The sequence below is a fragment of the Molothrus ater genome, chromosome 21 (genome assembly GCF_012460135.2).
Source record: "Molothrus ater isolate BHLD 08-10-18 breed brown headed cowbird chromosome 21, BPBGC_Mater_1.1, whole genome shotgun sequence".
Taxonomy (NCBI): domain Eukaryota; kingdom Metazoa; phylum Chordata; class Aves; order Passeriformes; family Icteridae; genus Molothrus; species Molothrus ater.
Genome location: NC_050498.2, coordinates 10634147 through 10661104, shown reverse-complemented (window position 1 = coordinate 10661104; position 26958 = coordinate 10634147). Strand labels below are relative to the sequence as shown.

At 47.2% G+C, this 26958-nt stretch overlaps 2 protein-coding genes across 4 annotated transcripts in view; one reads left to right on the top strand and one right to left on the bottom strand.

The window, feature by feature from the left end:
- Window positions 1–26269, top strand: part of NF1 (neurofibromin 1) — a 73946-nt gene extending 47677 nt beyond the window's left edge. For 2 of the 3 annotated variants that reach the window (XM_036395153.2, XM_036395154.2), the window contains 22 exons: window positions 4990–5422; window positions 5654–5994; window positions 6705–6907; window positions 7175–7368; window positions 7711–7851; window positions 8062–8341; window positions 9433–9647; window positions 10028–10089; window positions 10217–10331; window positions 11166–11267; window positions 12134–12274; window positions 12618–12744; window positions 13298–13429; window positions 13972–14107; window positions 14861–15018; window positions 15874–15996; window positions 16677–16804; window positions 17253–17353; window positions 17817–17959; window positions 18068–18114; window positions 18728–18944; window positions 21611–26269. In XM_036395153.2, the coding sequence (XP_036251046.1) occupies window positions 4990–5422; window positions 5654–5994; window positions 6705–6907; window positions 7175–7368; window positions 7711–7851; window positions 8062–8341; window positions 9433–9647; window positions 10028–10089; window positions 10217–10331; window positions 11166–11267; window positions 12134–12274; window positions 12618–12744; window positions 13298–13429; window positions 13972–14107; window positions 14861–15018; window positions 15874–15996; window positions 16677–16804; window positions 17253–17353; window positions 17817–17959; window positions 18068–18114; window positions 18728–18944; window positions 21611–21753 (3682 nt within the window). In that variant the 3' untranslated portion in view covers window positions 21754–26269. The remainder of the gene's footprint in view (window positions 1–4989; window positions 5423–5653; window positions 5995–6704; window positions 6908–7174; window positions 7369–7710; window positions 7852–8061; window positions 8342–9432; window positions 9648–10027; window positions 10090–10216; window positions 10332–11165; window positions 11268–12133; window positions 12275–12617; window positions 12745–13297; window positions 13430–13971; window positions 14108–14860; window positions 15019–15873; window positions 15997–16676; window positions 16805–17252; window positions 17354–17816; window positions 17960–18067; window positions 18115–18727; window positions 18945–21610) is intronic. The other variant, XM_054517029.1, reaches the window with a different exon arrangement.
- EVI2A (ecotropic viral integration site 2A) lies at window positions 269–1734 on the bottom strand. Its single transcript, XM_036395157.2, has 2 exons — window positions 1451–1734; window positions 269–1385 (listed from the first exon to the last, which is right to left on the bottom strand). The coding sequence occupies exons 1-2, from the start codon at window positions 1720–1722 to the stop codon at window positions 902–904; spliced, it is 756 nt and encodes a 251-aa protein (XP_036251050.1). The 5' UTR covers window positions 1723–1734; the 3' UTR covers window positions 269–901.
- Window positions 26270–26958: the final 689 nt, after the last annotated feature.

The window sequence follows — 26958 nt, the reverse complement described above, 5'->3', positions numbered from 1 at the left end:
AGCAGCCACAGGCACCTCCCTGGCATTGTGGGAAGCTCAGGTCTCTGAGAATAAAGAAACTAAAAGTTGGTGTGGTTGAAAGGAATTCCTGGCATGTTCTGTTTGGTGTCAGGAGAAAGTGGAGTGTGTTTCCATGATGCAGGAAATCACAGTGAGTCACCAGAGACCTTTCCTGGGCCAGCCAATGTTACAGGAATAAAACATTCCAAGATGCCTGGTCATAGTTTTTTCTAACATTTGACTTAGAGAAATAATACCATGTAAGCAATTAAAAAACTCATATTACAAGTTTATTGAAGATAAAAAATTGAACAAGTCCTCATATTCTAGCAAATACTACAAACTTTATCTATTCATAGTCCATGTGGAAACACAATAATTATGGTTCCAAACAATCTGCTTCAAAAGTAACTAAGCTGGTTTAAGAAGTTCTTGATGGAAAATCCAAAAGGGCATTTTGAGAGGGACTAGATCTGGGTTAGTGGTTGAATCAGAGTTGTGACTAATGTATGGTTTCCTTTGAAAAGCAACTTGGTTATGCCTGTGCAGCATCTTAGTGTTCAGAGTGTTGATCAGACTGACAGTCTGTTCCTTGCTCCTCTCTGTGTCTTTGAGCATGGGCAGATTCTGTCCTTTGGTTTATCCTCTTCAGCTCCTGTCACCCTGATTTCTGGTCAAAGGAGTAAAACCAGTCCTGACACTACTTACAGAAAGCTGTTTAGCACAGTTTTACTGCCTTCTGGGTCCACACATGGCTGCAGCATTCCCACTGGCATAAATGGAAAACTCTAAAATCTGGATTTAGCTTTCCTGGGGGAAAATTCTTGCTGTTACTTGAAATACAAGTTTTTACATTAATGGTGTAACAAAGGCAAAAGATGAATTTTTACCTGAGTGTGAATTAAATCTCGACTACAAAATTGGTTAAGATGGGTTTGTGTGACTGGCACGGTTCTTTGCTTTCTTGTTCATTATCTGCTGCTTTGGTGAGTTTCTCAGTAGTTTCATCCTCAGTTTTCCGTTGGTTCACAGCATCCCTCCCTGATTCCAGCTCCTGCATTATCAGCTCAGTTCCACTTGTCTCCTTGGGCATCCTCTGCCACGTTCCTGCTGCTGTGGGCCATAGGCTGTTGGTGGCCAGGAGGTCACCATTGCTCCTGGGCCTGCGTTTGCCCTGCTGGGCTCTTTTGAGATAGGAGATTTTGTTGGCTGCTATGACTGTGGACAGAAACAGGGAGATGCAGATGAGCACAAGAACTGCAATGATTATGAAGCAAATCAGTATGAGAGACTTATTGTCTTCACAGCTTTCTTTGGTCGCTGGGCTCTTGGGTTTATTGCTTTTTTCTAATGCTCCTGTGGTGGAAACTGCACTTGGGGCAGGGAAGTCAAATTTGGAGTCATTGTGGAGGAGAAGGATGGCAGGGTACTTCGTATTTTGGCACGGGAGGATGTTGAATTTGGGGCCATTGTGGAGGAGGAGGATGGCAAGGTGCTTTGCATTTCAGAAGGAGTCGTTTGGCTGCTGAAATTGAGGCTCAGAGGAGAATTTGTGCTTGCTTCTGTCCTGTTCTGACTCTCGCTCAGGTTTTGGCTGATGGGACTCCAGGTTTCTTCTCTGAGGTGGGGGTAGCCTGTGTGGTTTGCACTCGTTTGCAGCCACAGGGAGAAGATGATCATGACAGGAAAGGCCAGGCCTGGGTTACCACATCTCATCTGCATCTTCCTGTTGAGTCCCCTGCAAAAATACAAATTGGGGTGCTAGTTTAGCAGGTGCTGGCTCTTAGAGATTTGGATTGGACTTCTCAGGGAATAGCAGGATTCTTGATGAAAAATACCTGGCCTCATTTTGGGGGGATGTAGGAGGGCAAGTTCAAGTGCCCAGATTGTGAAAGAATAGATTGTCTCAAACTTCTGACAGTTTGGGGTTACAGAAAACTTACAAAGATCAAAAAAGAACATGGAGCAAAGAGAAAAAGAGAAGTGTTTCCTCCTGGGGGCTTCATGATGTCAGGGCAGACTCGGGGAGTTCTTCTCTCTGAAGCTGCCCATGTTACACCCAGTCACCACTTCTGCTTTACACAGAGACCCTGTGGAGGTTACACATCACTGGCTGCTGCTCACCTCCCTGAATTCCCCTGGGCCAGGCAGGGGAGCCCTGCAGGGAACAGATGGGCAAGGGAAAAACTTGAACCCAAAATGTTCCTGTAAGTGACAGCAATAACTTAATGTGAACTGTGTGTAGTTCCTAGTACAGCTGTCTGGGGTACTTTAAAATGCCCAGGAAAATCTTTGTGCTCTTGTTTTTCTGCTTTTTTGTACAAAAGCTCTTCATCACAAATGTACTTCTTGTATTTTTCTCCCAAACATTCTGCAGATTGTGACATTTTCTGTAAAACGCCACTGATAATCATGCAAACGAGAGGAACCATTCATATGTTCTGTTTCACATTTGTGTGGCATTCAAATCTGTACCTGAATTTTTCTGGAGGGTAGGAATGTGCGAGTGGGGTTGGTCTGATACGAAGGTAATATTAATTATCTCAAATTAGCAGTGACAAATCAGCCAAGCAGTGACCCAGGCAGTGCTGCTGCTTGGGCCAGGCTCTCCTGACCTTCCCAGGGCAAGGCTGTGTCCCACCAGGGTCTTTGCTCTGGCTCTGGGAGCAGACCAAAGCGTTTCCTTTTAGTGTTACACACTCTGCAAAGTGCAAATTGAAATGCTACAGGGGAGTGACATAAAGTAACACTGTTCATTTTATGGTTGTTCTTGAAAAAATGTGTTTGTTGCCTCTAAAGGTGACAAAGTGTATTGGTGTGTGTGTAAATATGGAACATCAGAGAAGGGTGTCCTGGTGTGTGACAGGTGAAGGGAAGGCAGGGATACACCTGGTGTGTGAGGGGATCTCTCCTTGCTCAACAAGGAAGCAACAAAAGATCTGTCTGTAACTTCACAGTTCACCCATAACATTAAATTGTTCTCCCTCCTGAGCTTAATCCTGTTTGTTCAGTTTGGACTAGAAACCATCTCAGTCATAAGCTACAGCTCAGGTAGGATTTTTGTTTGTGCATGGTGAAGTCACCTGGATGATTCCTTGTAGCATACTTTGAAAGGAAAAGGAAAGCAAGCCAGCAAAGCTGGGGGTTTTTGAACATCTCAGCTGTTTTGAGCAGGACAGGCAGGGCCAGCCCGGCTGCCCTGCAGTGTCCCTGTCCCTGCCCAGGGTGCAGCTCCAGCTCTGCCCCAGCACTGAGCCCAGTGTTCATTGTGGCCTCCCACTCCAGATGTGCTTTGGTACAAACCGGCAGGCTCGTCTGGGAAGGGCTGCTCCTGAAACCACGAGAGCAGAGGAACTGATCTTTAAAGAGCTGGTTTTCTTTTTAGTTCAACCCTGGGTGTCTGGGTATTGACAGGGTCTCAGTACCCAGCGAGATCTGCACTGCAGGGACAACAGAGCCAAGTAGTGACTGTCACTGTTAATTCCTCAGTCTGACTGTGAATAACCTTTAACATGATGAAAAATTCAGTACATCAGCTTCCCTGATTCACTTGGAGATACTGTGTCTACAGTTTGTTACTATTTTTTAATTACTCAAATTTCTGTAAAAATACCTTTTAATATATTTTTCTACAAAATGTAAGTAACTTTGAAGTACAACTTAAAATAGGAGAAGGAAAATGTGTACTTACCTTGCCGAGATGTAGTCAACAGAACATGGATGTTTCAGATATTTAGTCCTTTGACAGTAAGATTTCTTTGTGCATATATTTGCTCCTAGGCAGCCATCAGTGTCCAGCAGGGAGATTTGGGCAGTGCTGGTGTTTTTTAGGCAAACCTGTAACTGCAATGACATGTGGCTCTAAGGGGGGAACTAAAACCACAGCTATGACACACTTCCTTTGGTAACAGCTACACCATGACATGTTGGGGAAAAACACCAGCTTGCCCAACTTAGCTCTCAGAACCACCGGAGGTAACAGGGGGGGAAAAAAATCTCTTGTGCAGATGAGTTTTCTGTGTTCTGTCTCCTGAGTTGTCCTGCACTCAGGTGCTATCAAGAGAAGCGTCCCAAAACCCTTAAAGCTACACCTGTGCTTAGAGCATTTATCAGCTCTTTTGTAGCATGTTGTTTGCCTTGGAAGAGTTGAGTTAATGACAGCTCAGAACAATGACAGGTATTTAAAAATACCTTAAAATTTCACAAGCTGCTGATGAATTTATTTTTAATTAATTCTTCTTACTAGAATTCAGTCTGCTGTGTGAACCCTGGAGATGTCGTTTAGGCAAATGCATCGCCCAGTCTCAAAATTCAGAGAGCCTTTAAGTGAGAAAAAATATTCTCAATTATGTGAATGTTTTTGAAAAGAGGTATTTTTGTAGGCAAGTCCTCTGTACTCCTCAGAGGACTGACCATCCTTAGAAACACCCCCAAGCATTGGAGTGCTGCGGGATAGAGTAACTGGAGTGGCTCTGGACCCTCTGAATAAGTTGGGGTGTGGATATTTGATTATTAAGACTCTTGAGAGAAATATATTTTTCCACATACAAGTATAGATATAATTTGAATCTCTAAGGCTGTTACTAAGTTAGAGGCTCTCAGAGGTTGTGGGGGCACTTCAGGATGAAGCTGAGTTCAATCCAAGCCCCCTCACCCTGGGCACTGAACGTGGCCAGAGTGTGAGGCAGTGCCTGAGGCCGGTGTGGTGTCCCTGCTGTGGCCCAGGGGTGTTTGCAGCACTGTCACAGGGGTCCCAGTGCTCAGTCAGGGGTGTTTGCAGCACTGTCACAGGGGTCCCAGTGCTCAGTCAGGGGTGTTTGCAGCACTGTCACAGGGGTCCCAGTGCTCAGTCAGGGGTGTTTGCAGCACTGTCACAGGGGTCAGTCTGGCTCATGGGCAGGGCTGGGGGTGCTCTTGGTGTGCCTGGGCACTCAGGGTTTGTGCTGTGGGCCTCAAGCACAACCCAGCCATGTCTGTCCTGTCTTACAGGTTCAAGACTGGTCAGATCAACGGGGATTTGCTGATCTACCACGTGCTGCTGACCCTGAAGCCATACTATGCAAAGCCATATGAAATCGTGGTGGACCTCACACACGCTGGCCCCAGTAATCGCTTTAAAACAGACTTTCTTTCTAAATGGTTTGTAGTTTTTCCAGGCTTTGCTTATGAAAATGTTGCAGCAGTTTTTATTTATAACTGTAACTCTTGGGTCAGAGAATACACCAAATACCATGAAAGGCTCTTGACAGGTTTGAAAGGGAGCAAAAGGCTTGTTTTCATAGACTCTCCAGGGAAGCTGGCAGAGCACATCGAGCACGACCAGCAGAAACTCCCAGCAGCTACCTTGGCTTTGGAGGAGGACTTGAAAGTGTTTCACAATGCTCTCAAACTGGCTCATAAAGACACCAAAGTTTCTATTAAAGTAAGTGCTTTTAATGCTGTTCCTAGTGATCTATTTGTTTAAGGATTGGAATATGATTTTACTGTCTCTTAATTGTCCTCCCTTGTCTCGAGGAGAAATCACAGCTTTAGAGTACACCCCATTAGGAAGTACAAAATTTCATACATTTATCTTTCCTAAAAGTAGGAGTGTGAGGGTTTTCTCTGTGAGATTACCCAGAGGTGCTGCAGCAGTTTTCTGTTCTGTCCCCAGGTTGGCTCCACCGCGGTGCAGGTGACGTCAGCAGAGCGCACGCGGGTGCTGGGCCAGACCGTGTTCCTCAACGACATCTACTACGCCTCTGAGATCGAGGAGATCTGCCTCGTGGACGAGAACCAGTTCACCCTGACCATTGCCAACCAGGGCACCCCGCTCACCTTCATGCACCAGGAGTGCGAGGCCATCGTCAGGTCCATCATCCACATCCGCACGCGCTGGGAGCTCTCGCAGCCCGACTCCATCCCCCAGCACACCAAGATCCGCCCCAAGGACGTGCCCGGGACGCTGCTCAACATCGCCCTGCTCAACCTGGGCAGCTCCGACCCCAGCCTGCGGTAACAGCTCTGCCCTGCTGCTCCTCTGGTCCCCAGGGGCCTTCCTGGGGCTGCTCACTGGTAGAGAGCCTCTTGGGAAAACCACAGCTCCATAAAATGCAATTCTCAGTAAATAAAGATTGAGTTCCTATGAGTGAAGAAGGGCACACACTGTCAGAGGAAGTGAGGGCGTGAAGGAAACTTAATTTCTCTTTATGAGGAGCAGTAGTTGTGCTTTGCACTCTGTTTATTGGTACATATGATTTCCATGGTGTTGAGCTTCGTGATTAAGAGCATGGGAGCTGTACCCCTTAGAGCAGCTTGTGATTTGTGTCAGAACAGGCCCCCCCAGGCTCAGTGCTGAGCAGGGGCGCCCCTGGGCTTTGGGCAGCTCTCTCCCAGCAGCTCAGGTACACCTGGAGGGATTTAGAATTTCCTGGAGCTCCATGGTGTCTGAGAAGCCCAATACAAAGCCCCTCAAACATACTCTGTAACCTTATCAGCAATTGTTTAGAGCAAGTGGAGGAATCATTTCTTCTCTTTCTCCAAGGAAATTCTTTTCTGCTCCAAATTGTAGCCTGTTCAGGGGAAAACGTTTGGGAATTTAGATGTAATTTCTACTACAGCAGCATTGAATTGATTTTTGAAATGTCAGTACTGTGGTGTATAACATGTATACGTTCAAAAGTACAAGAAAGCTCTTACAAATCACATTGTTTGCTTTGTTACAGGTCTGCTGCCTATAATCTTCTATGTGCCTTAACCTGTACCTTTAATTTAAAGATTGAGGGCCAGTTACTGGAAACTTCAGGTCTGTGTATTCCTGCCAACAACACACTATTTATTGTATCTATCAGTAAGACTCTTGCAGCAAACGAGCCACACCTCACCTTGGAGTTCTTGGAGGAGTGTATTTCAGGATTTAGCAAATCCAGTAAGTAACTGCAGTGCTGGTTAGTGCCAACCATGAATTTGAAAAGATTCTAATCTCTAAAAGGATTTTAGATCTAGCTTAGTCACTGAGCTTCCTCGCTGGCTCTGTTGCTCTCTCCTTTTGCCGTGCCTCTTTGAAGCCCCTCTGTTGGCCCAGTGTTCTCTGTTCAGCTGGGACAGCAATTGTTTTAGGCACTAAAACTGCAAGGAAGAGTTATTCATGAAGGGGGGCAGTGCTGGCCGTGTGTGATGAGCAGTGTTGTTGCAGGCATTGAGCTGAAGCACCTGTGCCTGGAGTACATGACCCCCTGGCTGTCCAACCTGGTGCGCTTCTGCAAGCACAACGACGACGCCAAGCGCCAGCGCGTCACCGCCATCCTGGACAAGCTCATCACCATGACCATCAACGAGAAGCAGATGTACCCTTCCATTCAGGCCAAGATATGGGGCAGCCTGGGACAGGTACCCCTTCTGCATCCTCTGTAAACAAACACTCCAGATCAGGTTTCTTCTTCCTGGGTCAGCATTTTATAAAGAGTTATACTTTAAAGTGGAAAATGAAATAAAAATAGCGCTAAATTATAGTTTCTAGTTCTGAATCACTGGTAGTAAAACCTAATGGAATTCAGCTTTGTGCTTCTAAAATTTACATGGGGCTTTTTGCCAAAAGGGTAACGAGTCCCTGAAATGGATGGTTCAGTTTGTGACAGTTTTGCATCTTCAGCTAAAGAAATGAATGACTGCTGTTTAAAGGGTGGTTCACGGTGCAAAAGTAAAGTTAATCTGACTCTTTTTCTCTGTCAGATAACAGATCTCCTGGATGTAGTGCTGGACAGTTTCATCAAAACCAGTGCCACGGGGGGCTTGGGCTCCATCAAAGCTGAGGTGATGGCAGACACAGCTGTAGCATTGGCTTCTGGCAATGTCAAACTGGTGTCAAGCAAAGTGAGTTCCCTCTTTGCCTTCTTTTCCTTTTAGAGAACTTCAACTTATTTACTAATGTGACACTGAGATGCTTTCTGGTAACTCAGGACAGGCAACAATGCAAAAGCCATGATAAAATAGATTCCAAGCAGTGGAGTGTTGATCGTTTTTATTGAAATTCTAAGCTGTGCTCCCTGTTTGAGTAGAACAAAATGGTTGCTCTCTTTTCAGGTGATTGGGAGGATGTGTAAAATCATTGACAAGACCTGTCTGTCCCCCACACCCACGCTGGAGCAGCACCTGATGTGGGATGACATTGCCATTCTGGCTCGGTACATGCTCATGCTCTCCTTCAACAACTCCCTGGACGTGGCTGCACATCTGCCCTACCTCTTCCACGTGGTGACTCTGCTGGTGGCCACGGGGCCCCTCTCCCTCAGAGCTTCCACTCATGGGCTCGTCATCAACATCATTCACTCTCTTTGCACTTGTTCACAGCTTCACTTCAGTGGTGAGCTTTTTTGGATTTTCAATGAAGCTGATTGCTCCTTAATTTGTTTAACAAATATTTGAGTCGTCTTTCTCTGCAAACTATTCTGAGAGTTTGAAAAAAGTGGGTTGTAGTTCAGCATGAATACAAATCAGAATGAGGATATGATCAACAAGAAATAAGTATGGAATTAAAAAATATCTTACTTAGAGCTGGTGCATAATGTAAATTGTTTGTATAATGGGTTTTAGAAAAAGAGAAGAAAGTACCAGTGATTTTCTGGCAAGGCAAAGGAGAAAATACATCTGTGCTAAAACTGGCTCACGTACATCTTGTGAAGGGTTGCATAACATGGTAACAAAAATACCAATTACATAAGGGAATTGTAACTTACAGTATTAAAACAGGTATTTTATCTACTGCTGTATTTTAGCAGTCCTAAAATAATTGATATTGGCAGTTTGGCAGTTCTTAGCCCAGAAGCACAATGTGAAACCAGGCTGAATTTTGTGCAGAAGAAAAATTCAAAGTTCATATGATCTTGTCTTTTTTTAAGTCTCTCATTTTATGTCTGTACGTATCAGCAGGGAGAGTGGGTGTGCTGCACACACACACAGAGGTGTCTGTGTGTCTGTGCTCTGATGCACAGGGTGCTGAGCCTCCTGCTCACACAGTGGGTTTGAAGTACACTGAAATCAACTGAAAGGTCAGAACTGTAAAGATAGTCAGTGCCAGAGCAGGGCCATCATTTTCTTCTGCTTTAAGTGTCTTTCTTCATGTGAGTGCAGAGCCAAAAGCAGAGTCTGCTGCAGTTTGAACTTCCAGTTCTTTCAGAGCAGGAACATTCTGGGTTTCCATTTTCTGAATCGCTGTGAGGAGACCACACGGAGCCACATCTTTACACAAGTTCCTCTGTAGAGTCTCTAGAATCCAGTCCTCGTGCCTGGTCTCAGCAGTCAGGGCAGGAGAGCAGAGCTGCTGTGCCTGACTCGGGCCAGCGGCAAAGGGAGCGGTGCTGGAGGGGCACAGGGACCTCGGCTGTGTCCCTGGGGGGGAAATGTGCATTTGAATGTCCCTGGAGTCAACCTAATATGTTCAACCTTATTCAACAGAGGAGACCAAGCAAGTTTTAAGGCTGAGCTTGACTGAGTTCTCCCTGCCCAAGTTTTATTTGCTGTTTGGGATCAGCAAAGTGAAGTCGGCGGCGGTGATCGCGTTCCGCTCCAGCTACCGCGACCGCTCCTTCTCGCCCGGCTCCTACGAGCGCGAGACCTTCGCCCTCACCTCGCTGGAGACGGTCACCGAGGCCCTGCTGGAGATCATGGAGGTGTGTGGGGCCAGGGGGTGAGCCCTGAGGGACGGGGGTGAGCCCTGAGGGCCGGGGGTGAGCCCTGAGGGACAGGGGTGAGCCCTGAGGGACGGGGGTGAGCCCTGAGGGACAGGGGTGAGCCCTGAGGGACAGGGGGTGAGCCCTGAGGGACAGGGGTGAGCCCTGAGGGACAGGGCCTGCTGGAGATCTTAGAGGTGTGTGGGGATGTGGGGACAGGGGGTGAGCCCTGAGGGACAGGCAGCAGGGGCAGGGGATGTGCCCTCCTCCCTGCTGACAGTTAGCAGCTGATTTCTGAGAGCCAAACTTCTGCATGTTCCCAGTTGTACAAATACATTTTCTCCACGTTACATGTATTCAAATAATCTTATTCCCTTTAGGCTTGTATGAGGGATATTCCAACGTGCAAGTGGCTGGACCAGTGGACTGAACTAGCTCAAAAGTAAGTCATAGACTTCCAACCCTGAGCCCTCCCTGCCTGTGCAGTACACCCAGAGTTCTCATCTTTTTGTTTTATATATTTAGTTGTATATATGTTGTTTAATGCAGTGTGCTCTGTTTCTTCACAGGTTTGCATTCCAGTACAACCCCTCCCTGCAGCCAAGAGCACTGGTTGTCTTTGGCTGTATAAGTAAACGAGTGTCCCATGGACAAATAAAACAAATAATCCGAATTCTCAGCAAGGTATATGGGTCTGTCTCTTTTCCTTTGTGACTCATAAAGTAGCTATTTTTAGCTTTATTTTCCCATCAAATATATAACTTGGCATAATTTTAGGATAAATGTCTTTTTCTAGCATATTCTTGTATAGAACTGATTGGAAATACACTTTCTGTAGGCCAGGCTTCTGAATTTAAATGGATTTGGTGGCTTCTGAATTTAAATTGAATGAGTTCCATCACTGCTGTGATTTCTAGAGTATCAGTAGGTCTCAGTATTGAGTTTAAAACTCCTGACACAGGTATATCCAGCAGTCTGTATTTGAATAAAGGAGAAATTTTCTGTCAAGGCATTTACCAGCATGCACATGATGCATAGCTTCCTTTTTCTTAAAGGAAGTGAATGGCCTCATGTGTGGTAGGTAAATATAGTAAAGAGCTGATTTATATCAGAAAACTTTAAAGCAGGTGCCTGGCCTGACACTGATGTTCCATCATTCTAAAGCAGGTTGTGATTGTTCACAGCAGGTGAACAATGTACTAAATATGTGTCCTTTAAGCATTTCATTAGAGTTTTGCACACACAAACTTTAATTGAATAGTGTCTAAATTATAAAAGAGCTTTTCTACAGCTCTTAAGACCTCCTGCAGCCTGACTGTGAGGGTACATTGTGCAGTCATACATTTATCTCTGCTGCCTAAATCTCCATTTGGAAAAGTTCTTGAGAGTTGGTTTAAAATGAACTCAGGCTTTGTAAGTAATTGAGAAAAACAGTTATTGTGCAGATCTTTGATCTTCTTTTTACAAAGCAAAATGTAATTATGGTTGTATTTTTAATTACTCTCTTCTTTCAAACAGGGACTTGAGAGCTGCTTAAAAGGCCCTGATAATTATAATAGCCAAGTTCTAATAGAAGCCACAGTTATAGCCCTCACCAAGCTGCAGCCTCTTCTTAACAAGGTAAATCACTGCCTTTTTGAATAAACAGAGAATGTATTTTGTAAATTGTGATTATGGGTATGATCTCAGAAATACACGTTAAATGTTGGGGTTTCTGAAGTTCACACTTCACTGTGATTCATGCATGGAAGGAGCACATATGGGAAGTGTGGCAGATTGTGGGACCAGTGCAAAGGCTTGAGAAATGCTGGGAATGTTCTGTTCTGCTTCCCAGAGCGGGGCCCTGGCAGTTGGGCAAAGGCTGTGCCCAGGCTGTGCCCGTTCCTCCCACAAGGCTCCAGTGCAGCTTCAGCTGTGTGTGCTGCTGCCCTGCATGCCAGGGGAATGGCTCCTTCAGCCAGCCAGGGTCACTGCCAGGCTCCTGCCTCAGAGCACACCAGGGGCACAGCAGGGACACTCCTGGTGCTGAGTAAAACTTGCTCTGCAAAGCGAGAAAACGGCTCTGCTCAAGGGACCCAGGGTGTGCTCAGTGCCAGCTCCTCCTGTGTGTGGGTCTGATGTTGATGAGGAAGTGCTCGGCCAGTGCTGGCAGAGCTGCAGCCCATGTTCAGATGGAGAACCACAGAGCCATTTCTGGTCAGGCTGGTACAGGGCAGTGTTGGTCTGACCTCCATCCATCAAGGAAGGGATGGAGGTGAGCAGGAATGGCTTGGGAGGTGCAAACAAGGCTTGAAATTCATTTTCTTTCTACTCTTCACCTGTGAAGTGCATTCACAGGTCCATGTGAGCATCTGTTCCCTTGGAATGGATGTGGCTGAGGACAAAACCTGCTCCAAGGGGGCCAAACCCTCCCCTCCATCCTGGTTGTTCCTTGACCTGCAGGACCTGACTCTCAGGGGCAGTGGTGGCTCTTTCTCTCCCTGCAGGACTCCCCTATGCACAAGGCTCTGTTCTGGGTGGCCATGGCTGTGCTGCAGCTGGATGAGGTGAACCTGTACTCGGCAGGGACAGCCCTGCTGGAGCAGAACCTGCACACCCTGGACAGCCTGCGCGTGTTCAACGACAAGGTGAGCCCACAGCCTGCGCTCCTGGCAGCAGTCAGAGCTGAGAGAAAAGGGGAAAACCCCAGCCTTGTCCTTGTCAACACTTGCTAAGCAACTAAACCTGAATTTGCATTAGAAATTGTTTCACTAGGGTGATATCCACAGATAAAGATGTGGAGAGAAGTTGTCATTACTCTGTTGGAAACTGGAACAGAAATGTCCAGATGTGATCTGTGAGAAAGTGTTTGATATTTTCCTGTAGCCTCTGAAAGAACTGTTCTGTCACTTAAACAAAAAACCCAACAAACTTGACATGTCCTGAGTGACTTCAGCTGAGGTGCTCTTGTATTTTGTTTTTGTGGGTCAGAGCCCAGAAGAAGTGTTCATGGAGATCAGGAGACCACTCGAATGGCACTGCAAGCAGATGGATCATTTTGTTGGGCTAAATTTCAACTCCAACTTTAACTTTGCACTAGTGGGACATCTCCTGAAAGGTAAGAGTGCATACTGCTCTTTGTTTGAGATGGCTCTTGCTTCAGGAATAAAAACAAGTCAAGAGGTAAAGGGCCCACGTTGGGTGATGGATTTTGAGTAACTTGGGTTGCAGAGTAGGTACAGAATTAAACACTCTTGGATTAAAGGACTTCACCAGTTTTAGTTTATACATCTCCTGTGAAGGTCTTTAGTGCTGCTGCTGAAAGTTCTGAACTGTCATAGGGTGCAGAGCTTCATTTGCTGCAGTCTTTTACTTCTTCCTCCAAGAATGTCTCTCCCTGTTTGCCTGTGCTCAGGCTCACTGGGTTTTTTAGAAGACTGATTTGTGAGATAACAGATATAATGTATGCACAGACATTTGAAATTATGCAGTTTTGAGGGGAGGGGTAGAAAGAATTAGTCTTAAATGTGCCATTTCTAGTAGCACTGTGCTCTCTTACCCTTGAGATGGAATGTCTGAGAACATGCTGGAAAATATTTATAAATGCTTTCAAAATATTAGTGCTTCATAAATATGGATTCAGAAGTTAAATACAATCTTTTGTTTCTTAGGGTACAGGCATCCTTCCCCTACCACTGTAGCAAGAACAGTGAGGATTTTGCACACACTCCTTGCTCTGGTTAACAAACACAGGAACTGTGACAAGTTCGAGGTGAACACCCAGAGCGTGGCTTACCTGGCAGGTAATGAACCAAACCTCCTTTCCAGTCTGAGCTGCCTGAAAAGGACTGGATTATTGTGGAATTCCTTCAGGTTCAGCTTGTTAAAATTGTACCAGCACAAGGAAAACTTGTAACTGGTGGACAGGAGTGTGGTCAAGGTGGGCACATTGGGAAGGCTTTTTGGGTCTGAGGGCTTTGCCAGCACAGCACGTCCTCTGGAGTTTTGGGACTTCTTCAGGGAGGCTGGAGGGTTCTTGGTGTAAATAATCCAGTGTATGCCTGACAGCCTTCAAGTTTCCAGTGGTCTGGACATAGAAATAGTGACCATGTGAGGGCAAATTTGTAAATCGTGTCATTGTAACTGGATGGGAAACAGAATTCTTTTTAAATGATCTGCTTTTAATCTGTACACTCCCTAAGGTGTAACTTCAGCTCAGTGGTGCTGGTGCAAATGTACCTTGATGCCTGTAAGCAATGCAGAGGCTGGAATATTGTTTCACTGTTCAGTGTGTTCTGCTCTGAAAGCTCCCCTTGCCTTGCCCTGCCTTGCTGTGTGTTCGCAGCCCTGCTGACGGTGTCGGAGGAGGTGCGGAGCCGCTGCAGCCTCAAGCACAGGAAGTCTCTCTTGCTGACAGACGTTTCAATGGAGAATGTTCCCATGGATACATACCCCATCCATCACAGTGACACTAGCTATAGGTTGGTTGTCTCACTTTTAGATCAGCTGCCCACATTGCAAAGCCCGGTTCCTTTAGTGAGTGAGCTGAGCCCCACTGATAGCGCTGAGTCCGTGGGCTGTGGTGGCTCCTCAGCAATTTCTCCTTACACTGGGGTCAGGAGTCACAGAAATTTGGATGTGCAATCTGTACAGATTTAATTTCCAGAGCTTAACTGCTCTGGAGGCTGTTAAACCTTTTGCTAAAATCTTTCTACAAGACCTGATTTAATCTCATTTATATTTTAGAGGAACATTTTGTTTGTCCTTTTAAGAGCTCCAGGGCATGGAGCTGTCTGTGCCACTGGGAAACCCTGACACCTTGTTACAGCCTGTGTGCAGCCAGAGAGATCAGCCAGGAAATCAACTGGAAGTGCCAAGGAGAGCCTGTGTCCTCAACAGGGAGCACTTCACTCATGATCTCTCTTTTTAGCACTGAGATTGGAGTGGCTAATGACAAAATATATTTCATCTTACCCCATAGGCTGATTTGCTTGTGTTCTTTTCATGGCTTTATTTTTTATGCCTTCAGCATCACATTCACATCAGATTGTTTGTTTTCAGTAGCTCAGACATCTTTGCAAGCAAAGTAATTGCTATTTGTTATTATGTGTTTTGGGGAAATTAACTGGGTAGCAAAGATGGGTTTAAGAAAGGATAGTTTGGCTGCTTGAACAACCTCTGCCTAAATAGCAGAGTTTTAAGATTTTCTTAATTGAATTTCTCTGCACTTTCAGGACACTAAAGGAACACCAGCCCTGGTCATCCCCCAAGGGGTCAGACAGACACCTGGCTGCCAGTTACCCAACAGTGGGACAGATCAGCCCTCGCACCCGGAAATCCATGAGCTTGGACATGGGGCAGCCTTCACAAGCCAACACTAAAAAGCTTCTAGGTTATTAACATAACTCATTTATTGATCTGTCTACAGAATACCCTGGGAAGTGTTACTGGAGGAAAAATGTTCTTGTATTAGTTCTGGCTTTAAGGGCTTATTCCTGATTGAGAGGAATAAATGCAGTTTCTGCAAAATGCAAATTTCAGGGCACTGGACAGTTAAAGAGGACTCAGTTCTTTGGGCCATGATGGGGGGGAGCAAGAGCGATGCTCAAGATGTGCAGAAAGATGTTGAAGTGGAGAAAACAAGATATTCCAGATCCTGAAGGTGCCTAGTGCCAGTTTTGTGCTCCCAGCCCTTTCCAGCAAACCAGGAGGTGGATTTTTAGCTGCTCCATCGAGTGCTCTGGCTGGGGCTGGAGGAGATGGTCCCAGAACATGGTAGATGTGTGTAAACAATCTGATTTGTACTCATGGCTTCTCGGTGCATCATGTTTACAACAAACTCCTATATCAGAGGAACAAGCTGAGTTGCTTTGCAGAACTTGTGGAAGCCCTTTGGCATTACACAGGTGGAAGAACAGGGGCATTTCCTTCATTCCAGCCCTTTCCTGCTTCCTTTTCAGTAACCAAGTCCTGGCATGTGTATTCCGTGTGGGGGCCAGGAGTCCATGGCATGCCCCCCTGACTAATTGCATGCTCCCTCCTGTGTATTGTGAAGCACTCTGGAAGCTGTGATGGAGAGCGGCATGGTGTGATCGTATTTTCTGTCCCATCCCTGAAAATGGTGAAAAGGTCCACAGATTCCTGTCAACACATGGTAGCTAGGGGAGTAGCTTGGCCAGAAAATCAGAAAAAGTTAGAATATGGATTTAGGTTTAATGTTTTTAATTGCTTGATAAATTGTTTTTAGGTACAAGGAAAAGTTTTGACCATTTGATATCGGACACAAAGGCTCCTAAAAGGCAAGACATGGAATCTGGAATCACAACGCCTCCCAAAATGAGGAGAGTAGCCGAAAATGATTATGAAATGGGTGAGACACAGGACTAACATTTTAAGAACAATACTAATTGTAAACGCTTTGTATATCTATACAAAGGACTATTTCTAAATTCAGTGTTTACTTACCAAGGTTACTCCAAGGTAAGGGAGAAGCACCTTTCTTAGCAATGGCTTCTGCAGGGTGCAGCCTTCATATCTCTGGCAGCTGCACTGGAGCTGCTCAGTTTACAGGTGCAGAATCAGGGGCAGCTCTAAAGGACTGCATATAAGAGTGCAAAGAAATGAATAGCATTTGGCCTTCTATAAGTTAATAAGCCCCAGGTGCAAATTCCTGCAGGAGATGGAACGTGAGCTGATGCCTGGAATGCCTCTCTTCATCTTCTCCCCCATCTGCTTCCTGTGCCCTCACCCCCAATTGCAATGCAAGACCAGGGTTCTTCTCTTGTATCTGCCTGACCCTAAATTTGGTACTTACACCCCTGGGCCTGTATTTCACTGAAGAGGAAATTGGGGTTCTTGTTTGCCATCTGATAACACATCCCATGTAGCGGTGCAGTGCTGCTGCACTCCAGCGCAGTCGTTGCTTTGACCTTTGTGACGAGGCCGGTGAGCTCCGAGCTTTGCACACGACTGACTCTGGTGTGCAGAACCTGATTCTGTCTTGCTTTGGGTTATTTTGCTCTGGATGAGTCGCTCTTTTTTGTCTGGCAGAAACCCAGAGAATATCACCACAGCAGCACCCACACCTCCGGAAAGTTTCCGTTTCCGAGTCAAACGTCCTCCTGGATGAAGAAGTTCTGACTGATCCAAAAATTCAAGCTCTGCTGCTTACAGTTCTTGTAAGCTTTCTTCTGTGTGTTGTCTGCTATTTTCTGATGTCCTTTTAACTCCCAGCAAAACAAACATGTTCCTTGGAGTTTTTCCTGGCTGAGTTTATGACAAACTGTTTTGTATAACAAAAGGTTATTAATACATTATAGTTTAAAAGAAATGAGCACTATGGGAATCCCAGGATGATTCAGTTTAAAAGCAGTAAGAGGTGCAGTCTGATAGCTTTTTCTTCAGCTGTTCCACTGCAGTTCCCACTCCAGCTACGCTCAGTTGTGTAAAAAACTGATGAGATACATTTATTGGCAAAAGACAAATTGTTGCCAACTGGTTCTGTTGTTTCTCAACAGAGACATAAATCAATCTTTTCTAGCACTGCTTTCTGGCAGTCAGAAATGTGAAACCCTTTAAGCAAAGGCTGTAAGCACACAGGTGCACTAACAGCTCCTTCCCTGGCAGGCCACGCTGGTGAAATACACCACGGACGAGTTCGACCAGCGCATCCTCTACGAGTACTTAGCAGAGGCCAGCGTTGTCTTCCCAAAGGTCTTTCCTGTTGTGTGAGTACCTGCAGTTCTGGTTACAATAGCTCTGTACCTGGCTCTTCTTTAGAGGTCTCTGGTCCAGGACACACATGTACAAGGCACTGGCTTGTGTGGAAGTTACAGGCTGCAGTCTGTCCGTGCTGGTTGATTTTGATTTGTGCCCCAGGTGTTTCAAATCTGATTTAAAGCCTAGTGCAGGTGCTCTTTGGGTGTTTCTTTAGACACCTGCTATAGTTTGGCTGGAGTGAATATGTGTAGAGGAAGCCCAGCTGTCAGAAGTTAGGGTGAGCAGGTGTTCACAAACTGACCTGGGCACATCATTAGAGTCCTCATGGAACAGAGTTGGGAATTGTGTTCTGAAATCACTGCTGGGGCAAAAATCCCACCTGAACTGCTGGTGGCTAAAGTCAGTTGGGAACTGAACTGCAGGTTTATTTTATTTAACAAACAAAAACTAAGCCACTTTTCCTTTCTTCAGGCATAATTTATTGGATTCCAAGATCAATACCCTTTTATCGCTGTGCCAGGACCCAAACTTGTTGAATCCAATTCATGGGATTGTGCAGAGTGTTGTCTACCATGAGGAGTCTCCACCCCAATACCAAACATCCTATCTACAGAGTAAATATTTTTCCTTTTTTTAAAAAAAAGTGTTGTACTGGGAGCACTCTCTGTCCTCTGTCAGGGGAGAGCTGGGCTTTCATGGTGGTGTTCCATTTGTTGTTGCAGGTTTTGGATTTAATGGGCTGTGGAGGTTTGCTGGCCCCTTCTCCAAGGTAAGAGCTCTGTGGGGTCTGGGCTGTTTGGCCTTTCTGGGCACGTTGGTGCTGCAGCCAAGATGCTCCTAAAGAGCATCCTTCTCATATGAATGAGCAGAGAGCATCAGGGGCACCTCCAGGGCTAAAACCAGCCCTGGGCCTGCAGCAGGTGCTGTGATAGATAAGTTACCAAAGTGGGGTAAAAGCAGCCAGGGTGTGTGAGTGCAGCTTTCCCTGCTCCCAGGGTCAGTTCATTACATGTATCTGACAGGGTTGGGGTTAATTTGGTAAGAGTGATGATTCCAAGAGGCTAAATTTTGTGTTGGAGCAGAGCCAGTGGGGCACTGCCCATGTGTCCTGCCATCCCAAGGGAGGCGGCCCAGGTGTGGGGCTGCGGCAGGGGCTCTGCAGCCCCTTTTCCTGCCCTGGGCTCCCACACACTGAGATCACACTGACACCTGGTCTGCAGTGTGTACATTTAGATTGGTCTGGACAAGGCCACAAATGAGTTTTTACAGATACATCAAATGCTCTTGAAAATTTGCAGGCAAAACAGAGGGACTTGAGAGTGAGCTCTGGAGCAAAGCTCAAACTGACAAAGAACAATCTTTTTTCCCCCCATCTCCCACAGCAAACCCAAATCCCAGACTATGCTGAGCTAATAGTGAAGTTCCTGGATGCCTTGATTGACACATATTTGCCTGGAATTGATGAGGAAGCCAGTGAAGAATCTCTCCTGACCCCCACCTCTCCATACCCTCCAGCAGTGCAGAGCCAGCTCAGCATCACTGCAAACCTCAACCTCTCCAACTCCATGACCTCACTTGCCACTTCCCAGCACTCCCCAGGTCAGTGCCTGTTCTGGCTCCATCTGGGTGGGGGAAATGGGGAATTTCCTGCTTTAGGAGCTTGTTGGCTCTTTGGATGTGTTTATGTGTCAAACATTGGTGCATTGTGGAGTCAAACTAATATTAAATTGTTCCTGAGCTGTTACCCTGTGATTCAGATCCTGGATTTTATCCAGCACAAAAATTGTCTCCCAGGTCACTCCATGTGAAGGGAAGAGAATTAAGGGCAGCAGAACAGCAGCACCTATATTGGACCATGTGCCCTGCAGGGGATCCCTGGCTCACAGGCACTGGGATAGTTTGTTCAGGGTTCAGAGGGGCAGCAGGAGTAAGGCAAGGCTGTTGGAATTCTTTGGGAACAGGGGTTTCTTTGGGAACATACCTTGCAGTCAGTGTGGAAGGACATTCTGGGCAGCATCTTTCCATTTGGAACACAGCATCGGTGGCAGCCCCAGCAGTTCCTTTCCAAGGATGAGGTGATGGTGCAGGATTGGGCTCTCTGCAAGGGAAAGAAGCATTTTGCTCTGTAAATGTCCTCCTTCCTTCTGCCCCACTTTCCATTCCCTCTTCCTTTACAAGCTGAGAGGAAGGAATGAATCCAACTCGTCAAACATTCCTTCCAAGTGCTGTGCAAACAGATGGCTTTTGTCAAAGGCTGGTTAAGAGTCTCCACAAACAGAGTTGGGAACTAGGGAACTCGTTCAGGTTAAGAGTGAGTCTGAAACAACACACTGCTGGCTCTCTGAGCACTGTTTGCTTGGAAATTAAATTTAAAACACCAGTGCGAAGGCCACGTGTTCAGCAGCACTCAGTTAAAAGAAACATTTTCAGCCAAGTGAGTTTTTTTAATAAGGCTACAAATACTAAGTTGCAGATACATGAAAAATTCATTTCTTGCATCTGGAAACAACTATGCAGGATCATTGTTTATAAATGTTTTGTCTGTCACCATCTCTGTTCCTCTCCCTCCACTTCCCAGTCTCATGGACATTATTCACTTACGTTTATTTCTTTCATTCTGTGTCTGTGAAGCTTCTCTGCCTTGCTCTAAGTCTGCAGTTTTCATGCAGCTGCCTCATCCAGGTACTCTCTTCTTTCATCATATTTGCACGAAATGCTGCTTGAGCTGCGTCAGGGCCGGGCTGTGGCATGAGGAGCAGTTTCTGACACGGGAATGGCTTCAGCAAGTGCTAAGCTGGTGCATTTCTTGGGGGATGCCAATAATACCCAGTGGTAGAGCAGACAAAGTCACCCACAGCCTTGAGAGTAAATCTGGTAACAAGAGGGATGCTTAATATGGAAATCACCCTGCTGCACGTGTGAAGCTGAAATGAACTGTTTGGTGTGAGCTCCTTAGACTGGCCAGGACTCAGCTCTGCCTGCAGGGACACACGGGCAGACAGACCCGAGTTTGGACTGAACTGCAGCAGCCAGTGGGGCAGGAAATCAGGAGCTGCGTGCTTCTGCATTTCTGCTTTGTGTGGAGAACTAAGAGAAAGCTGCAGAAGAGGGTTTTTTGCTCATGCCCATGGATTGTCCCTGTCCTCAGCATAGTTTGGGAGTTTTGTGCTGCCACCCACACAAGGAGAGGAAGGTGCAGCCTCTGGCTGGAGCCCTCACATTGTCCCTGTGCTGAGTGTGGAAGGTGTTCTTTGTTCTCACTAATGCCAACACCAATTAATTTCTTGCACATAATTGTGGATATGTCACTTACAATAACAGAACTTTTTTCTCACCTTTCTATTTGCTGTCAGACATCCTAATTTTGGCTGTTGATTGTAGTTGTATCCTCTTGCATAAAACCACCCATCCTGCTCTCCATTGCTGGTGCTGCACCTGTCCCATGGGTGTGAGGTTTTGGTGAGCACTCACCAGACAGACTCAGTGTGGCAGCTTCATGGAGGGGCTGCTGCAGGGGTGAACTCACAGCAGAGTCAGCATCAAGAGCAGCAATTGCTCAGGAGCAGGACTGCACTGGGCCCAGCTCTGGGCTGCTGGGTGTGCAGTGACAGTGCCCAAAGCCACTGCTGAGGGCTCTAGCGCTGGCATTGGGTGGTGCTGTTGTGTCAGCATGGAGGTCTTCACTAAAGCACTTCAGTTTTGAGGTTTGTTTGAGGGGAGACTTTTAGCAAAGCATAACAGAGTTTTGCTCTGAAGGACAAGGTCCTGCAGAGGACATGCAAAGCTTCTCAGAAGGGTCTGAGTTTGTGGGCACAAACCTGGCTGGTGCCATTCTCATCCTGAGCCCCACAAGCCTCTTCCTGCCACTGGTGAGGCTGAACTCAGCACAGTTTTCATGAAGAGTCCCAGCCTCAGTTTCTCTGTGCCTGTGTCCTTTCAAAACCCTCCTTTGGAAACTGTTTCTTTACTCATTAAGAGTCAGATTGGTGCTTTGTTTTGTGTTTTCCTCCTTCCTTCACTTCAGCAGACTTGTTTCCAGCGGGACAGCCAAGTTTTCCTGGTTTTACTCTCCCTTTGCCCCCTGCCGGCCCCACAGGCTGGAGGGCCGGAGCGAGCGGCTCTGCAGCCCTTCCCTCCCCCAATCGTATTCGGTTCTTTTTACACTCGCCCGGGGGTGGCGAGGCGGGCGGAGCTCGGCGGGGCCGGGTCCCCGTGCGGCTCGGGGCTGCGGCGGCGGGCTCAGCGCGGCGCTCGTGTCTCCGCAGGGATCGACAAGGAGAACGTGGAGCTCTCGCCCACCGCCGGCCACGCCAACAGCGGGAGGATGCGCCACGGCTCCGCCAGCCAAGTGCAGAAGCAGCGAAGCGCCGGCAGCTTCAAGCGTCACAGCATCAAAAAGATCGTGTGATTGTCGCTTTTTAATTTTATTTTTTATTTTCGGACCTGACTGACACGCGCGGCCCCTCGCGAAGGGCCCTCCACCGGGTGTGATGTGATGCTGCACTTGACCTGTACAGTTCCCATCCAGCCGCGTTGCCAGATGATCAACTCCTGACCCACTGCCTGAGTTAACGCCTTCCTTCACCCCCCTGCTGGGCCCCAGCCGTGTTCAGAGCCACGCCTGTGCCCGGGCGAGGCTGGAGTTCGGTAGCGCTGCAGAGCCGCGTCCCGTTCGAATCCAAAGCCATTCCCCAGCCCTGCCATGTCTGCTCTGGCCTCAGGTGTTCCTGCTAAGGGAAGTGTTGATCCTTAACCCCGTTTGCACGCCTCAAGGTAATAGTGGCTTCCTGAGCCAGGGAAGTTTCTCTAACCCTGGTTTTAATCCAAACTATAAGATTTTAGCTGTGTACTTTTTTTTTACCACACTGAGAAGTTCATGATAGCTGCAGTACAAGGAGCTTAGCAGAAGTGGTGGATTAGGTTAAATTTCAGGTAATTAGCAATAAAGGGGAGAGGAAAAGGAGGCTGCAGGAGTCCCTCATTCCCCAGACCAAGCTTCACACACTTGGACTGTACATGGACCAGACTGGACAAACTGGCTTTTTTCCCAAAGCTTTTTTTTTTTTTTTTGGCTGTACTTTATCTTCCCTGAGGAAGTTGTACAGGGGAAAATCCCTGGGAACTGAGCCTCGAGCTGTCATTGTAGCACCTGCTTTAGTTCTGCTCTTCCCAACAATGTGCACCTTCAAGAGGTCCTGGCAGAATATCCAGTTGGGAATGGTGGGAAAATGGGATGGATTCATAGCCGGCTCTGGGGGATAGTGTGTGGCAAAGCTGCCCCTGTGCTGCCCGAGCAGGGACACCAACAGCCACGTGTGCTCAAGGTACATGAGTTTCAATTAACTGACACTGTGTCCGATCCCAGGGAGGCCTGGCGGAGGCGCAGTCCCCTCCCGGGCTGGGTTCAAGGGCTCCTGCGGGGCTCACACAAACCTGGGGCTGCGGTTCCTGCCGGGGCTGCGGTGGCGGTCAGGAGCCGCTGGCTGGCGGGGAGGAGCCGGTGCCGGTGCCGGTGCCGGTGCCGGGGCTGGTCCCGCTGCGGGTGCCAGGGCCCGCGGGCACGGGCGGGGCGAGCTGGAGTCCAGGCAGGGGCCGCGTCCCCGGGGCTCGCTCAGCTCCTGCTCAGAAACAGATCCGCTCCCCGGTTTCAGATCCCTCTGCTGGGGGAGGAATTAACAATCCTTCAGTGGCTTTAAAGGAAAAAAAAGTATATCCATTAGGTAAAAGCCAGTCCTCCAGTGCAATCGTTAGTGGCTTTCAGTAAATCAAACTCCACAGCTAAATTATTAGAGAATGGTACAATTAAGGGTTCCAATTTATTGCTATAGCACATAATTCCCATGTATCCACACAGTAACAATGTAACATTTATGTAAATAAAAATACCTTTATTGTATTGATTCATAAAATAACAATTTCTTTAATTTGTTTACAGTCCTGGAAAAACTATGAACACAAACTTCATATGCAAGTAGTTTGCCAAAACAAGAGGAAAACTTAGAATTAGCAGTCACGGAATAAACAGGCTAGAAAGATGAACTGGTGCAATTAACCAAATCCCCTCACTCGGGTGGTGCAGGCGCCAGGGCAGGAACGTGGTCACTGGAGACACAGAGTGGGGTCTGAGCAGGGCCACGAGGCTGAGCTGGGCTCAGGGACAGAGCAGGGGCTCAAGCCTTGGGTTTGGGGTCCGCAGGTTAGAAACCATTGTCATCTCACAACTCAAATTGTGAGGAGCCACCCCTGGTGTCACTGGGGTTTGCACTGGGTTGTGCCCAGTTGAGCTGGTTCCAGCCCTTCCCGTTTTGCTGAGGACAAGGAATTGTAGAAGCCTGAGGATTTGTATGTAGGAGGAAAACAACCTCTTGTAAAGGTGGTGTGCTGTTTTCAGTTGTTTCTCATATGAGCAGGTCTCCTGCAGACAGGAACAGTAACTCCAGAGGAACTGCCCGACTGGCTTTGTTGGGGCAGAGAGCAACAAGCCCTTCACTGTTCTGCATCGCCCATGTCAGAAGTGTCCCTCCATCAGAACTGCTGTGTTCTCTGCAGCACAGAGATGTGGCAGCAGAGGGGACAGGGATCAAAGTCACCTTCCCTGTGAGAACTACTCCAGGCTCTCAGTCCCAGCTGGAAAAAATGGTCTCTTCCTAAAGTCAGTGAACAAAACTGAATTTCGTCTTTCCTGGAAAGAGTGGGTTGGAGTTTTCCCTGTGTGAGAGGTTCAGTGAGAGGGCCTGGACTCTGGCAGAGCAGAGGTATCAGACACCTGTGTCAGGTAACGGGTGAATTGAGGTGTAAGGACTGCTGATGGCCAGGGTTGGATTTGGGATCAGGTGTGCCCTGATAGACAGGAACGTTGTCTCCTAGTACTGGTGCTTGGGAAGCTTGTGCTTGGCTCCCAGGGAACCGTGGCCTTTGTGTAATGATTAAACTCCCATCAGTAATTAGTTGTTGAGTGCCTTACTGTCACTACATTGCTCTCCCACTCCCCCCAGCAGCCACTGCTGGGATTTGCCTCTTTTTCTTTCTCACATCCTCCTTCCTTTGTTCTTTCCCTGTTTGAGCACTCTCCATCCCATCTCATCCCATCCCTGGGAGCTCTGCTCCCATCCCGGGCTGCTCCATCCTTCCCCCACCTGCTGCTCTGTTCTCTGGTGCCCAGCAGGTTGTTGCTGGTGACAGTGTGGGTGTGAGCCCTGACCTGACAGGGAGCCCCATCCCAGGGTCCCCAGTGCCCCACGCTCCAGGCAGCCCGCGGGCCACTGGCAGTGCCTGCTGCTCCAGGCTCTGCTGCTCCAGGCTCTGCTGCTCCAGGCTCTGCTGCTCCAGGCTCTGCTGCAGGGCTGGAGCTGCAGCCCCAGAATCCCTGTGCTCTGACATGAAAACTGAAAATTCAGAAAAATCCCATTGGAACACGTGGACCATGTAATGCCCTCCCGGGAGCGTGTGTGCCCCCCTGGCTCAGAGCCCGTTCCCTGCCCCACACTGACCACAGCTCAGTACTGTAAAGACAATTAACATTCTGTTTGTGTTTGTATTTTCCCTGACTTAAAGATAACTCAGTAGTATTTGAATAGTGTATAACCTACCTGTAATGATGCCGACGTTTCTGCTTTCCCGTGCATGAGGTTTCCCAGGACAGGGAACATTTCACTGAGTCTGAGGGCTGAGCCCCTGGCTCGTGCCAGGGCTGGCTCTGACCTGACCCGGGTTGTAGGTTTTAGGGCTTTTTCTGTTTCATTCTGAGGTTAATTTTTTCCGAAGTCACAAAGCACGTCCTATTGTTATGCAACAAACCACAGACAGTCACTCAGAGTGTTGGTCCCACCTTTTTTTTTATGCAGTATATTCACCTGTAAATAGGTTTTGTGTAAAATTTGACAGAAAAGTATATTTACTACACTGTAAATACATGTGACAATATATTGTATTATTTTGCTTTTTTTGTAAAGCAGTTAGTTGCTGTATATGTATAACATACAAATTTGATTATTCTAGTGTTAGTAACTGTTAACTACTCCTCTCCCTCCTGCTGGTGCATTCCATCATTTAAACCAGAAGCTGTGTCCGACACACTCACCCTGTGTATGATCTCACTGCTTCCATCGGCCTCGGCTGCCCAAGGGTTTCCACGACGCCAGTCCTGGCTGTGCTGTCAGAGCCAGGGGCTGAGCCTGGAGAGCCCGCTGCTCCCAGGCTGCTGGGAGCTGTGGGTCAGAATGGTGGAAACCTGCTTGCAGATAATTATTGTTCACCCCATTCTCCCCTCATGTATGTACTTCCCCCTTTTTTTTGAAGTAAAATGTAAATTGAACCTGCTCCCAGTTGTTTGAAGGTCATTCCGGGGCTGCAGGGTGAAGGTGGTGGACACTGATGTCCTCTCTCTGCTGGAACGAGTTTGGGTGGTCTCCTTGGGGCTGAACCAAGGCACCCAGCCCAGTTACAGAGCCCAACACCCCACTTCTTCTGGGGAAATTAAGATTCCAGTTAAAATTGAGTGTCTGGGGTTTGTCTTCCCAGACTGGTGCTGCTCTGGGTGTGGGATCCTGCACAGATCTGAGATTGCCTGCGGTGACTGAGGAAGAAAAAAGCCCATTGTCATGAATTTCATGTCACTTCAATAAGATTATCATAACTGAATAATAAATCAGAATATTTCTTTTTAAAATGTAAATTTAATATTGTAATAAAACAGCTGCTTGGTCTTTAAAGAACAATTCAGTATAATTTGTCTATTTGAGCTTTTTTTGCCTAGAAGCTTGAGGTTTCAGCTGTCAGGCAACTTCTCTGACAAATGATTAATCACATCTATTTTTCTTTTAGGGGGATACATTACTTCCCCATTAAAAGTGTGTAAGTACTTATATTCTGACTTTGTGAATCGTAAAAGGATGTAAAGACACATTAAAGTGTGACTGCATTGACTTTTTCTGAGACATCTTATTGTTCCTGCATGGTGAACAGACAGACCTGCAGACACCTGGACAGGTGATTCCTGTCGTGCTCCTGCTGCCAGCTGGGGCTGCCCGAGGGGAAGGGCAGCAGTGTGTGAACTGTTAAATTTCATTTTCTTCACTTCAGAGGAAACGTTCCTTAGTTTTGAGTTGGACCTGGAGTGGGATCCAGGCAGGAGCCAGCTCCTGAGCAGCACCTGCTCAATCACTGCTGTCAAAAACATTCCTAAAGCTCCTCTTTTGGACAGTGGAGCCTCCCTGCTACTTGAGAGCACAATTACACTGTAGCCACAGGGAAGGAATGAAAGGAAAGTTTTCTTTTAGTTACATATGCAGTTGGAAAAACTGTATTTAGGGGAAAATTGCACTGTTGGAGCAGGCAATTCTGTCTAAGGGAATAGCTTCAAAATCCCTGCCCAGCTGATGCTGCTGAAATATTTTACAGAGGAAAATAATAAAGTAAAAATGCAGAATTTACTTGAATGGGGAATGCATTCCATTCTGGAGGTGAAAACTGCACAAGGAGGAAAAGCAAGTTGTTGATGGCTGAGCCAGGATGGCTCAGAGCTGCTGGTGAAGGAGCCCCAGCACTGTCCCAGGTGAGATACCTGTTCCCTTAGGTCCTCTTGTAGGACTGGATTCTGCTTGGTCACTTACCC